Here is a 15271-nt window from a genome sequence, read left to right as displayed (position 1 = left end):
AAACTAGTTCTTGACTACAAAGCCATGCTTTTAACTTCCTTGCTAAATTCCCTACTCTGGATGTAGCCAGATAAACACAGCATGCAACAGTGAGGCTGACTCTACCCTCAGCTAACACCCCATGCTTCTCAACTTAAATTCACTTAAAGTGACCAGTTACTTTTACTAGCTCCTCACCCATCTTGTGTTACTGTTCTCTCTACCATCTGTTTGTTCCACCCCACCAGATTAAAGAACACTCTCCTTTTCTGGAAAAGACAGAAGCAAAACAGTGTTTGAATGACTCTTCCTTCTTGCTTTTCACATGACATCTCCAAGCAGCAAAAATCCTGAAAGGCAGTGTGTTATAGAGGGGAGAATTCTCCACACGCCTCTTCTGATTCATTCAACAACAAATCTTTTTCCAGGACCTACTATGTGACAAGACCTTACTTAGAGCTTAAACCTCTCTGACCCTGTATTTACGAGCTCTCAGCACTTCTCTAACTCCTTGGTTTTCTGGTGTTTCTTAGACCTTTTTCATAGGTTCTTTTAAAATCTGATGTCCTCAGCTCCCCATGTAAGTCTTGCCTTCTGTTTCTCACTGCAACATTTCCCCTCCAGCTAGCTTCTCATTCTGACTTTTGTCTTTCTGTTAATAGCAGTGCCACCGCTGTCTGCTCACCCAGGCTTGAAACCTCAGTCCCCTCCAGCCTTCTCACCCTTTACACCCACTTCATCACTAAGTCGAATCAATGTTCTTCTCATCAGGTGAGTTGCAACCGTCCTTGCCTTGGTGTTCCCACTGCTTGTTCTCACTAGGACTTCTTCAGTAAACTCCTAACTAGCTTCCCTCCCTCCAATCTCTCCCTCTTGTAATTTTCTCTGTACGTTAGACCAGATTAATCTTCTTGAAGCACTCTCCTATCACATGTTTTTCAGTGGTGCCAATACCCAGCAACTTGTCTATTCTATCCTTATAGCATCTCTGCATGTATTTTGTCCTCTCATTTTTATCATCACTATCCTAGTTTGAAGGCTGTTTACCTCTTTCCTTTAATATTGCAATAATCTCTTGTCTCAATACATTTAGTGTTCCCCTTGCCAGTTCATTTTATACACTGCCACCAGATTAATCTTCTTGCAACATAGCACTGACCCTGCCACTCTTCAGCTTAAAGATAGTTTGTGGCTTACTATTGATTATACTTTAAAGTCCATATTCCTTAGCCAAGTATTCAGACTCCAGTTCATCTCTGAGCATTCCCTATCGTGCACCAGAGAGTCCAACCAAATTACTATACAAACTTTAAATTGCCCCACCTTTGAACCTTTATTCATATTGTCCCTTCTCCTCTTGCCATATGCTCAAACCCTACCCCATCCTGAAAGACTCAGCTCAAATGGTGCTTCTGCAATGAGGCCTTTCTGGATCTCTCTATTTTTCAAAAGACCTTTGTGTGCTGTATTTCCTTTTTTTAGGGAAAGCATGTTTCTGTTAGCTTACATGATCTAATGATTTGGATTAAAGTTTGTGATATAAGTCTGACTACCCAAACTCCAGGATAACATGGTTGCCTTTTCCTGTCATTCCTACCACTTTCCCATTTTATGAACTAATTTCTCAGCCTTAGTCAAATTTTAGGTTCAGAGTGGAAATTCTCCCTTTGTTATGTCTCTTTCTGGGGAGTTGAGGCAAGGCAGTTTTCTAATCTATTGTAGTAAAATTTAGTTTGTATTGTCCCATGAAAAGCATGGACTTTGGAATCAGATGGCCCTAGGTTCCTAACAGCTTCATTATTTCCCAACTGAGTGAATTCAGGTGATATACTTAACCTCTCTAAGTATCAGTACATTCATTTATTTGAAACCCTAACAAATCTAGTGGCCCCATTTGGTTTAGCCTCTGTATAAACAGTATACAAAGAAGCACTATCCAGAGGCCAAAAAGTAATTTTAGAATTCATTTGTGCTTTCAAAGAACACCAAAGAGGAAATAGTTCATAACCCACAATGACATTTCTCAAATTTTCATCCTCCACTCCTCAATTATATCTAACCAGGAGTTATTCCAAAAGCCTTTCTCTCACACACACACACACACACACACACACACACACACACACACTTTACAAAAAACTAAAACTCTGTCTACATCACCAGTCCCTGTTCCTCTACCTTCTTCCTCCCTCTCTCAGCTATATACGTATTCTGTAGATTGGCTTACCCCTCTGGCATACTCCACCTCCTCCTCAGGTCCTGTCTCTGTCTTCTTATTTTTTAAAAAGATTTTATTTTTAAGTAATCTCTACACACCCAGTGTGAGGCTTGAACTCACAACCCCGAAATCAAGAGTCATGCTTCACTGACTGAGCCAGCCAAGCACCCCTCTTTCTTCCTATTGGAAATATCCAGGGATAGAATTCACAAGGCTTCTCCTTTCATGAGTAGAAGTAGAGTGGGGGAGGACGAAAAAAGGGAGAAGGTGCATGACAGACACACATTAGTAAATCTTGTCCCTGTCACATGTTAAATAGAAACAACAAAATATATCTCGTGTAGTTTTTAAGGTGATTGAATAATATTGCATGTTTAAATATGTCTGGCAAATGATTTGCACATGGTGGTTGCTTAGTAGTTCTATGATTTACATTTGTGTCTCTTTTTTTAATAGTGTCTAATTCTCTGCAGATAGTCTCCATTTTTTCACCTATTTTCTTGAATATACTAATCATAGTTATTTTAGAGTTCTTGTATGCTGACCCCAATGCCTGGATCATCCATTTGTTTCAACTCTTTATTTTCTTTTGGTTTTTGGACATGTGGTTCTGTCTTTTGGTACAGCCAGTAATATTTTAATGAAAGATGCTCAATGTGTCTAAATAAGTTGCAGAGGCTCCAGTTGGCATTCCTATAGAGAGGGTCCATCCTGACCTGCCCTAGGCAGATAGGGTGGTGACAGAACATCCTATTCTACTCAGGAGCGTACTGAGTCCAGGCTTGACTGCTTTCCTGCTAAGGCTCAGTCTACCCTGGCTTGCTCCTGGCCTTCCAGGATTTTCCACTGAAACCTGGTATATTATATGCATCCCCCTCCCTTGGAAAATCCCAACTCTAATCACTGTATCCTGAGTATGTTAAAATGCTCTGCTTCTAAAGGCTTTCTCCTTGGATATGTTTGCCTCCTGCTCCATGAAGCCCCAGTATTTGGTAAATGTGAAAAAAATGAGTGAAAAATTGGTTTGAGCACCCACCCCACACCTGCCTGGTCTCCACCTAAAGATCTGCTGGTTTCTCTGTTCCCTTGCAAGTGCCTCAGCAAGTACAAAGCCTAGATTCTCAGCTCCTACCAGCTGTCCCTCCAACTCAGAATCAACTTATGCCCTCAGGGTAAAAGCAGTTTTGATTTCCTCCTCTCTCTGGATTCTTCCCTCTCCAGAGACTTAGCTATCACTCATTTTCACTGTCTCAGCACCTCCTGGCTGCCTTCATACAAATGGCTTCTGTATATTCCAGCTTTACTAGTTGTTTTAGGCAGGAGAGCCAGTCTGCCTCTGGCCATTCCATTCCACTCAGATGCAGAAGGAAATGTTTGTTAAATGTTCATTCATTCCCCCACTTTGCATCCCTTATTTGGCTAGACAGCCTATAATACATTTTCTGGTTTACTCTCAGCCAGTTGGCTGGCTCCACCAAGTTCTCATTTTCAGGTTCCTGGGTTTCCTTACAGGCATGAGCATAGCTCAATTCATTCAATGCTGTCTCTTCCACTGCCCCTTCTTTTAGAATGGTTCTTCTGAACCAGGTCCACACTGCCATAATTAAATTCTAGTCATTAATACCAGCCCACCAGTCCTTATCAGCATCATAAATGTCGTATAACTTTTCTAATTACACTTTACACACACTCTAAACCTTAGTCAACTGCAGCCTTAAGTGTTATTCCATCGCCTGATCTTCTTACTGGAGAATTGACTGTTCTGTCCTTCTGTCCTCCTCATAGATTATTTTATTTGAGTATTTTACTTCCTTTTCCTCAAAAAAATGGCACTTCATCAGATAAGCAAGGCTCTTGATAAACCCATTCCCCAGCCCTTCCTGAAAGATATGTGCCATGCATCAATTCCCATAAATTTCACTCTTAGATCAGTCCAGACCACAAGAGAGCAATGTGTTTGTACTTCATTCTTGGGAACTTTTATAGATCTATATCTAAGAATTATTAAATTATTTTTAATTTAGCAAAATGTAATAAACATGATCTACTACTTAGTAGATGTTTAACTTAAAAAATTTAACACTTCTTGGTACTTACTGTGTGCCTGAAACCGTTCTAAACACTTCACAAATACTAATTTATATAATCTCCATAATCATCCTTTGAGGAATTATAATCTGTATTTTACAAATGAAGAAATTGAGGCCCATAGAGGTTAAAGTAGTTTTCCAAGATTACACAACTAGTAAATGGTAGAGCCAGGATGAAATCCAGAAAGGTTGACTCCAGGACCCAAACTCTTAACCACTCTATAGCCATATGAAATTCATTATCATATTAACTGCAGGAGTTCTGTCAAATACACTCATTCAATAAGGATCCTTAAGATAGCTTCTCGAACACTTTTATCAGGAAAAGCTGTGGGCCTCCCTTCTAGCAAAAGTGGGTGGTTTGCATTTCTCTGAGCTTACCTAATCTTGGCTCTGTAATTGCCCTACCCTTATTTTTCCTTTGCCCAATCCCTTATTTATCTTTTTGTACTGTTGCATGTTTCTAAACTGGCATAACTGCTTTGTGGAATATGGTAGGGAATATATATATATATATATATATATATATATATATATAATAAAATTAATTTTTTCCAAATATTTATGAGATGAATCTATCCATCCCCAGGAAAACATAATTTCAGTTACCAAATCCTACTATGTAGTCCCAGTTATGTAGCTAATGACTCACTTTCCACATCCTCATTTCTCTTACAAAGTCATGTCTGTATGAACTAGAAAAAGAAATGAAAATACCACCTAGGTCTTTCAGTTTCCTACTTAAAATGTCAGCGTCTCTGGAGACACATTCCAGAGCTTTACAGGCCATGTCTGCCCTAATTGGCCACAGAAGTGACAGAATTCAAGCCAGGATGTGTCTAGCAGGAGTCTAAGTACACAGGCAATGACCTGGTTGGGCTGTAAATGGGTGGGGATATGGAAAGTCCTTGGTTACATTAGGCAAAGAGTCAAGAACAAGAATCCAAGCTGAGAGTGGGGTGATAGCAGGTCAGCAACCATTTAAAAAAAAATCAGAATGAAGTTAGAGAGGGGACACAGACAGGAGAAACAGATGACAGAACAGACAGCGGCTAGCATGGGATCAGTGGGCTTCTCATGACCCAGCCTTGTCTAATTTTTTTTTTTTTGCTTCATATTTCACCATGCCCCTTCCATCCTTTACTCCAGCCACACTAATAAATTACTAAGTGTTCCCCCAAATATGCTAAACTGTTCCACACTTCCCATACCCTTTTTCATGCTGCTCTCTCCTTTTGCCTCTATCCACCTGACAAATATCTACCCATTTTTTCCAGATTCTGCTTAAATACCTTCACTAGGAAGCTATTCCTGCCTCCCACCACAGCCTGCCCTCACTCATCTTTTTTGTCCCCTACCCACCCATGTACCTGTTGTCACATCTATCTTGACCTTCACAGCAGTGATAAGGGGGATGAAGTTGTACCTTAGCATTCTGATGTAAGAAATGTCATATTATTGTATTTTTCTAAACCAAATTTAGAAAATACTAATCCCTAAGAACTAGAATGGTGACACACCCAGTGTCTTTATGAGCTTCTCCTTGGTTTATACTCAGAATCCCAGAGCCCTAATAGTGTGGAAAATGTGGGAAATGGCCCTCTGGTCTTCAGTACATCTCCAATACAATGTTGAATAGAAGTGGCAAGAGCAGATACCTTTGTCTTGTTCCTGACCTTAGGGACAAAGCATCCAGTCTTTCATCACTACTTATGATGTTAGTTGTGGGATTTTTGTAGAGCCGTTTGCCAGGTTAAGTTCTACTCTGTTTCTAATCTGTTCCTGAAAGGGTTTTGGATTTTATCAAATGCTTTTTCTGCATCTTTTGAGATGATTGTGTAGTTTTTATCCTTTATTCTAGAAACATGGTGTATTACATTGTTTGATTTTTAGGTATTAAACCAACCTTGCATTCCTGGAATAAATCCCATGTGGTATATACAGTTGATCCTTGAACAATGCAGGGGGTTAGGGGTGCCCAGTTCCCTTGCAGTCAAAAATCCATGTATAACATTGGACTTCCCAAAAACTTTAATTGCTTAATTTGGTCCCAGGACATCATATTGATGGCAGACCAAGGAAATGCTAGTTTAGCAGAATTAAAGCTTTTACCTGCTATAATAAATTCCCATCTGCCCTTCTGGCAAGGCCTACAACCGTGTCATTAAACTTGTCCCTTCTACTTCTGTCTCCTTGCTAGCCACATCCTCTTCCTTTCCTTTGCTATCTGTAAAGGATCCCTTTGGCTGCAGCTAACAGAAATCGAATCCAACTCTAACTTGAGTAATTAAGAGTTTATTTTTCTAATATAACAAGAAGTAATGGAGACAGACAATTCTGAGACCAATACAGTTAATCAATGATACCATCATGGACCAGGATCTTTGCATTTTTCCACTGCAGCATCCGTGGCAAATGTACTTCATCCTTATGCCTATTCCTCATGTGGCTATTACACCTTAAGACCAATCCTATTCCAGGGAGAAAGAAGGAATAGGGTAAAGAGGCAAAAGCCTGCCAACATATTAGAAAGCTTTCCCAGAAGGCCCACACAGCAACTTCTGCTTGTCTCATTATTTAAATCAAGGTCACATGTCACCCCAGACCAATCACTGAAAGACTGAAAAATGTGTAGGGAGAAGGGAGTGGGATGAGGGAGTAGTGGCCAGTCAACCAGCAGTGGCTATGCCTTCCTTCACAGCCTTAGAAATTAGAAGTTAGGGCAGAGGTGGGGAATAATGAGCTTGGAGCATGGCATGCCCTTCCACTCTGCCCCTGTCCATACCTGTTCTAAACAGAATCAGTCCCCACCTCCTAAAATCTAAGCTCCCTAGCACCTTCTGTAGCAAACGTATCATAAATGCAGATACATTTTTACCTGTCTTCTGATAAATTCACCATCTAACTCATTCTCCTTTCTTTGGAAATTTGCAAAGGGGCACTGGGCTGGCTCAGTCGGTAGAGCATGAGATTCTTGATCTTGGGGTTGTAAATTTGAGCCCCATGTTGGGTATAGAGATTACTTAAAAATAAAATCTTAAAAAAATAGAATTAGAAAAAGCCTATTGTCATCTGTAGTCATTAAGCATTGTTCAATTTGAGGACCCCAAAAACTACTCTTCTGGGACATGCTCTTGTCTTTTCTCAACTTTGCCTACCTGCCATGGCAGTTAACCATTTCCATCACAGGTACAACTGCCTGTACCTACAAGTCAACCCATTACCTGGGTAACATGTTCAAGCTTGGGTCCTAGACTTTAGATCTCTACTGCCATTAACTACTGTCCAGGAAAAGGTTAGAAATTCAGAGTCCAAAATAAGGATCTTAAAGTTCAACTTTCCTATCTCTCACTTTACCCCCAAATGCTCCTGAGAATTACAGATGAAGTAATATCTTTATCAAACTCTAGTAAGTGCATTTGCTTCTCTTCCTTCCAGAGCCTTACTCTAACCTCTCTTTAAATCAGCCCAGAAGTTTTAAAGCAGTCTGCAAAATCCTTTCAACTCAATCTCTTCCTAGTCCTCAGAAAGCCCACACATCAGGAGTTACTTTTGAGGGGCACTTGGGCGGCTCAGTTGGTTAAGGGTCCTACTCTTGATTTCAGCTCAGATCATAATCTCATCGTTCATGAGTTTGAGCCCCATGTGAGGCTCTGCACTGACAGCGTGGAGCCTGGTTGGGATTCTCTGTCTCCCTCTCTCTCTGACACTCTCATGCTTTTGCTCTATCTCTCAAAAATAAATAACTTTTTAAAAAAGGAGTTACTTTTGAGAGACCTCAGTCAATTCTGTATACCAGTTCTATAATAGAATCTTAGCTGTTGTCTCAAAATCAATAGGCTCAAATTTTAAGGATCATAATTTTTGTGTGCAACATTCAAAGTTCCTTTTTTGGGGGTGCCTGGGTGGCTCAGTCGGTTGAACGTCTGACTTTGGCTCAGGTAATGATCTTGCGGTCTGTGAGTTCGAGCCCCATGTTGGGCTCTGTGCTGACAGCTCAGAGCCTGGAGCCTGCTTCAGATTCTGTGTCTCCCTCTCTCTCTGTCCCTCCCCCGCTCATGCTTTGTCTCTCTCTCTGTCAAAAATAAATAAAAACATTTAAAAAAAATTTTTTAAGTTCCTTTTTTAATTTCTTAATGTTTATTTATTTTTGAAAGACAAAGTGTGAGCAGGGGAGGGACAGGGAGAGAGAGAGAGAGACAGAATCCGAAGCAGGCTCCAGGTTCTGAGCTGTCAGCACAGAGCCCGATGTGGGACTCGAACTCAAGAGCCATGAGATCATGACCTGAGCCAAAGTTGGATGCTCAACCAACTGAGCCACACAGGTGCCCCTCAGAGTTTCCCAGTAATCCCAAAGTCATGAATTTGTCCCATAACACTGAGGTGTAAGAAATGTCACATTGCCTTAAAAAAAAAAAAAGTTCAAGAAATGTTACAATGCCATAGTTTTAGCCCCCAGTGACTTGCCACAGTGGAAAGATACTCTATTGTCTGTGGAATCGTGGAAGGGTGACCAACCACACCAGTTTGCCCAGCATTGGGGGGTTTTCTGAGATGTAGGGCTTTCATTGCTAAATGGGCAAACCAGAACAGGTGGTCATCCTAAGTATTGGACAAACGTTAATTTACAAACCTTCCCTTTACTATATATAAACTCTCAAAGGGCAAGAAACATGTCTAATGAATTTCTACATATTCATGCCTAGTGCTTCGGACATAACAGCCACCCAACGCATTCTTAATAAATAAACAAACTAGTTCACAAACAAATGCATGAACCAGCATAAAAAATAGATTAAAATAATAGGGGCAGAGGGAGAGGGAGACACAGAATCTGAAGAGGATTCCAGGCTCTGAGTGTCAGCACAGAGCCCAACTTGAGGCTCAAACTCACAAACCGTTGAGATCATGACCTGAGCTGAAGTTGGATGCTTAACTGACTGAGCCACCCAGACACCCCAGATATGAGCAAAATGTTAAGAAAGCATAAACTTCTAAAGGTACCTACCACCTTCCCAGCCTACCAGATCTCCTCACAGTTCTGTGGTGCACAAAATGATGACACTGCTTTTAAGTGTCTGGAAACTTCTGCACCACCTCCACCCCAGCACATTCCCCCTAGGGTGTAACTCTAATGCTACAGCAGGGTTTTTTGTGCTTCACTGTGTCGCTTTCCACTTGTCTTCCACAAGACACTGATACTCCTCAATCCCCTTAAAATCTTTCCCCGCTGTTTGCCTTTCCTCTCATATTCTTCCAACTTTTTGCATCAGTTAGAGTGGGTGGAGCTAATGTACTTGCTTTCATCTTCTATAGCAGAGAGGCTGTTAGGTTTGTGCCAGGTGGAAGTGCTGATCACCTCAAGCAAGAGGGCACAATTTGCAGATGATCATAACAGTCTGACTCCACATTTCTTAAGAGTTTTGTGGTTTTCCTTGAAAAACTACCAAAGAAAATTGCCTTATTCCCATGCCTGATTTAAAAGGGCACACCTAGAAAATCTGCTAATAGGTCTGTGTGTCTCTTCTCCTGACCCATGGCACACAGCAAAGTGTCACCCCCTCTGTTCTGCAGAACCTTTCACTCAGAGTCACTGCCCCTGGAATTCTGACCCTTCTTTTTGTCCTGTGACTAGCTGTGTTGATCTCAAGGATCCTGCGCCCACTGGCCTCTTTGTACCTAAGCTTTTCTCTCCCTGCTGTCTCCTCCTCCTCTTGCTTTGGCAGGTCACTTTGATCACCTTCTTAAGCCCTTTCTGGGTATTCTACAGATATTCCCTAACCAGCCCACTCTGATCTCAGTCATGCAACAGAAGCACATTTTGTCACCCTCTAAACAAGACCTGAATTTTCACAACAGCCCACACAAGTCTGTATTTCAAGACTGTTTTTAAGAATTGTAATTCTTGGCGCGCCCAAGTGGCTCCGTTGGTTGAGTATCCAACTTCAGCTCAGGTTATGCTCTCGTGGGTTCATGGGTTTGAGCCCTGCATTGGGCTGGCTGCTGTCAGTGCAGAGTCCCGCTTTGGATCCTCTGTCCCCCTCTCTCTGCCCCTCCACTGGTCATTCTCTCTCTCGCTCTCTCTTCTCTCTCTCTTTCTCCCTCTCCCTCTCAGAAATATTTTTTTAAAAAGTTTTTTTTAATGTTTATTTTATTTTTGAGAGTCAGGAAGACAGAGCACTAGCAGGGGAGGGGCAGAGAGAGAGGGAGACACAGAATCCGAAGTAGGCTCCAAGCTGTCAACACAGAGCCTGATGCAGAGCTCGAACTCACGAACCATGAGATCATGACCTGACCCAAAGTCAGACACTCAACCAACTAAGCCACCCAGGCGCCCCTAAAAAAAGAATTGTAATTCTTAAAATTCTACATTTACCATTGAGTAATACATTAGCCATCTCCAGGGTGAACACCTACTTCAGGTTAAAGGGCATCTCTTGGGGCGCCTGGGTGGCTCAGTTGGTTTAGCACCTAACTCTTGATTTCAGTTCATGATCTCACAGTTTGTGGGTTTATGGGTTTGAGCCCAGTGTTGGCACAGAGCCTGCTTGGGACTCTCTCTCCCTCTTGCTCTGCCCCTCCCCCTGCTTCCTCTCTCTCTCTCTCTCTCTCTCTCTCTCTCTCTGTCTCAAAATAAGTAAACATTTAAAAAATAACAAGAAAGGGCCTCTCTTGTCTCTGCATTGTGAACCATTCTGTATACATCTCCAACCAGGGAGGAAGAGCACTCCCTTGGGGCAACTCAGGTAGGAAGTCCCTGTCTCCCAGGACCAAAGAAAAATGGTTCAGTCCTCCCTGACACCCCCAGAGAAACTTGGGGAAGCCTTGATTGAGATAGATCTTCAAAACATGCCAAAGACTGAAGGTGAACCAGCATTTATATATGTTCTTGTTTCAGAAAAGACAATGGCTGCTGTTGGCCAAAGGGGAGCCCCTGAGTGGAGGACACAGCCTGAGGACGCCTGCCAGCACTTTCTATGTGATTGTGCCATCACGCTCCCCCACTCTGCTGGTGAAGGCAGTGGCCACTAGGGAACTGTTGCTGCCCAGCCCCTTCCCCCCGCTGCCTGAGGACCCAACTGACGTCAGTCTTAAGACTGTGGAGGCAAGTGAAGCTCAGATCTCATGGGGCAGACAGAAGGGAGAGAAGAGTTGGGAGCAGGAGAAAAGGATACGGGAGAGGAATTAGCCTGTGGGAGAAAGGACTGGGGAGCAGAGGGAGGAGTGGTTGTTCCAAGAAGGTGGTGGAGGGTGAGAGAAGAAAGCAAAGGTAGGAACTGAGGCCAGGTGGAAGGAAGTAATGTGATGTGTGTCTGTGTGGTGGTGTCTTTCTCTGCTTTGTGCGTGTGTATCTGTTTGTTGAGGAATAGAGGAAAAGGCAGTCAATGCAGGCATTCAGGATAGGAAGGGCTTCAAAATGAGACTCCCATGCAATGGAGAGAACTGCACTGCCACCATTTTCCCCCTCCTCCCCTCCCCCATCTTCCCCTTTCCCCCCCTTCTCCCCCCTTCTCCTGTCTTCCTTGGATCTGGATTCTGGATTTCCTCTGCCAGCCTCCTCTGGCTGAGGGCAGGAGGAAAGGCTCTGGGCAGGGAGAACTGGAGCCACATCGCTGCTGGATCACTGGCTTACGTGCAGAGAGGACAGAGCTTGGGATTGTGTTCTTGCCTTGGCGGCCACCGGGATGCAAAAAGAGGTGGGCACGAGTGGCTGTGGCTCGCTCAGTGTCTCACTTCAGAGCCAGTGGTTCCTGGCACAGGATGTTGTGGCCGGAAAACCTGACTGCTCAGGAATGCTGTGCTTGTGTGCCCTCCGGCTCCAGCTCTGCTCACCTAGCAGGCGAAGAACTCCATGTACTGCCCCTGCAGAATGTGAGCAGCCCCAGGCCTCAGTCACACCCTCTCTCACAGCCCACACACTGGATCCCTTGTGACCCTTCCAGCACTTCAGCCCCTCTCAGAATCCCATGACACGCTTCTCAGAGCCAGAGTATTTGGTGTCCCTAGCCACTCACGGCTATACCTACTTGTTGCACTCTTGCCTGACACTTACATCACAGACACTGAGACCTGGGGGCCGGAACACCCAGCGGAGACCCTCATCTATTTCAGTCTTGAGCCAAGCCCCGGGTCTTCACACATCCTCCAGTCTCTCACAGTCCAAGGTCTCTTACTGTGTTCTGTGACCTCAAGCTCCCTGGGTGAGTCTTCTCTTCTCTCTTCCACAGAGGGTGCTGGACAGCCTGGAGCTAGAGCCCACCTACAACCCCTTACAGGCTTGGAGCCACCTGTACTCACACCTGAGCAACACCTTGACCAAGCTTCAGGGCCGGATCCAGCCAAGCTTGGAAAGCCGGGCCCTGAGAAAGGTACAGCTCCCTCCCTATTCCCTCCTCTTCTTTATGCCCAGAATCAAAGAGAGACCTCCTCCCCTGTCCCTGGCTCCCCCCATCCCAGGGAGCAGCCCCCTCCCCTGGTGGAGGGGAGAACCAGGCCAACCAGGGAAGGAGAAAAAGAACAGCCTTTTGCCCTAGACCAAGGAAATTACAACCCCTGTCCGGTAGGGAGGGTTTTCTGCCTGGGCACTTACATATGGTGATGTTTAGGCATCTTCACTGTGCACTTGTGATAATCCATTAGTCATGTAGCAGACCATTGTCCCACTAAGCAAATTGGCAGTACTGAGAGCATAGGTTCTGTTTAAAGAAAAGGCTGAATGGAAGGTGGAAAAAGAAATATCCAAAGGAAAGGAAATTAGCACGTACTGAACACCAGCCATTTGCCAGGTTTTGTGACCAGTGCTCTCACAAATATCTTTCTCATTTAATCCCTACAGCATCCCTGCAAGGTAAGTGTTATGTTCACTGTACAGATGAGGAAAAGGAGGCTGACCAAGCTTAGTACATTGGAGTCCAGGCTTTCTCAACAAGGGTTAAAGAGAGAAGAGTAATTGAGGGTGGAGTTATTTTTTATGAAATTTATATTCTACAGTGTTTGTATAGAATATAAATTCTTAATCTTTTCCTAATTTCTTAGTAACAGAACCTTTAGGAACTCCTGCTTTGCCTTAGCTGAAGTTACAAAAGAAAGATCTTTCCAAACTACAGTCAATCTAAAGATGGGAGCTGAGCCCACCACAAGTTAGCTGATGGACAAGCTAACAGAGAAGGAACACTCAGCCAGGAGACCGGCACTGTGGAGACAAGCCCAGGGGACTCCACTGCCCTCGACTTTGAGGCTGTCACTTAAGGGATGGGACACGTGAAGGAGTTAGGACAGGAGGCCCAACAAGGAACAGGACAGGAGATCAGCAGCCATGTCTGGGCCTCAGAGAACCCTCTGCTTTCTTTGTAGGCTGGGCAGTTGCAGACAAACCGAGTTCGAGCCACAGTGGCCCCCCTGCCTATGACTCCAACCCCTGGCAGAGCCCCCAAGATGCCAGCAGCCAGCAAGCCTTCCTCAGAAGTCTTCTTCTGGCCTTCCAAGGAGGAAGAAGTGGAGGAGCAGAAAGGGGAGGAGTATCCCTCTGGGCCCTAAGTCACCAGCACCAGAGCCTGGTGGCCCTGTTCAACCACATCCACATTAAGGCTCATACAGTGAATGGCCTTCGCTCCACCTGAGCCTCTGTGAGCTCCAGGCGACTGGGAAACAGAGCCTTCCCCTCCTCAGTCTTCAGAACTGCTGCCGCCCCACTGCTCAGTCCTGGAAGAGACACACCTGAACTTTTTCCTTCTCCAAGCAGGAACTCATTTTCTTTTGGATTATTTGATACTGTTAGCACAGTATCAGATTAAATACCCAGTAAGTCTCTACCATTGTTAGGAGCATTCCCAGCCCAAATTTTTCCTTGTAGTTCCTGGTAAACAGGTAGACAAGGTCAGGTCACCTTCAGGAAACTGGACATCAGGAGACAAGTACAAGGTTTTTAGAGCTCATGAAAAGAAGTAGGATTGAAATCGAAGCCTCATTCCAAAGGCTGTATTCTTCCCGCTACACCCACCACACTGCGGTTTCCTTCAGCCCTCAGACAGAAAAGCGGTTGGTACTGATACCTACAGGCAGAGTAGGGGGTGGGGGGGCAGGAGGTGTCCTATAGCTGAGAAGATAAGGGGAAAACAGTGTGGAAAAGGCCTGTTTCCTTCCTATTTCTCTCTCCCCAAACCTGTCCACTTTTCTTTTTTCTTTTCTTTGTTTTTCTTTTCTTTTCTTTTCTTTTTCTTTTCTCTTTTCTTTTTTTTTCTTTTTTATCTTGAGAGAGAGAAAAAGAGAGAATCCCAAGCAGGGTCAGCGCTGTCAACACAGAGCCCGATGCAGGATTTGATCTCATGAATGTGAGATCATGACCTGAGCTGAAACCAAGAGTCGGACGCCTAACTGACTGAGGCACCCAGGTACTCCTGTCCACCTTTCCGTTGGCCCTTTCCACCTACAGAATAACTACCATTTATAAAATGCTTAATCTGCGATTCAGGTTGCACTAAGTACTTGAGAAATTTAACTCCTTTCACACAAACAACCCTGTGAAGTAGAGTCTGTTATTGGGTTTTCCCATTTTACAGGGAGTCACTGAGGAAAACTGAGGGTTATAGATGTTATATGACTTGCTCAGTATCACAGAGACAGGCTCAAGCCCACGTGGGCCCAACTGGACCACCCAGGCTCTCAACCACCACACTGCTCCACTCACCTGCGACCCCACCCTCCTTCTGTGGATTCTCCTGACCCCCTCCACACCCACCCAGCACCCCTGCCACCATGGCATCTCTGTGACTATTCACACACATAGACCTCTTAAACCCAAACTGACTTTAATGAGAATAAACTTTTTAAAATCTATGTCTCTGGCAAAGAACAATGCAGGGGTCAGGATCCAGGCACAGTTCAGCAGCTCCCTGTAGCCTCCATGCAGGCCCCTTTGACTGCACCAACTCAGAGCAAGCACCCCTCTTCATAGACCTGGTCCAGCGCTGTCCATTCCTTTGGG

At 44.2% G+C, this 15271-nt stretch overlaps 1 protein-coding gene across 1 annotated transcript in view; it reads left to right on the top strand.

Moving 5' to 3' along the window:
* M1AP (meiosis 1 associated protein) overlaps positions 1–15123 on the top strand; it is a 70786-nt gene extending 55663 nt beyond the window's left edge. The window contains exons 8-10 of the mRNA XM_049651784.1: positions 11186–11392; positions 12516–12656; positions 13642–15123. Of these exons, the coding sequence (XP_049507741.1) occupies positions 11186–11392; positions 12516–12656; positions 13642–13824 (531 nt within the window). The 3' untranslated portion in view covers positions 13825–15123. The remainder of the gene's footprint in view (positions 1–11185; positions 11393–12515; positions 12657–13641) is intronic.
* The last annotated feature ends 148 nt before the right edge of the window (positions 15124–15271 follow it).

The sequence above is a fragment of the Panthera uncia genome (genome assembly GCF_023721935.1).
Source record: "Panthera uncia isolate 11264 chromosome A3 unlocalized genomic scaffold, Puncia_PCG_1.0 HiC_scaffold_11, whole genome shotgun sequence".
NCBI classification, from domain to species: domain Eukaryota; kingdom Metazoa; phylum Chordata; class Mammalia; order Carnivora; family Felidae; genus Panthera; species Panthera uncia.
This window is presented reverse-complemented; position numbering and strand designations above follow the sequence as displayed.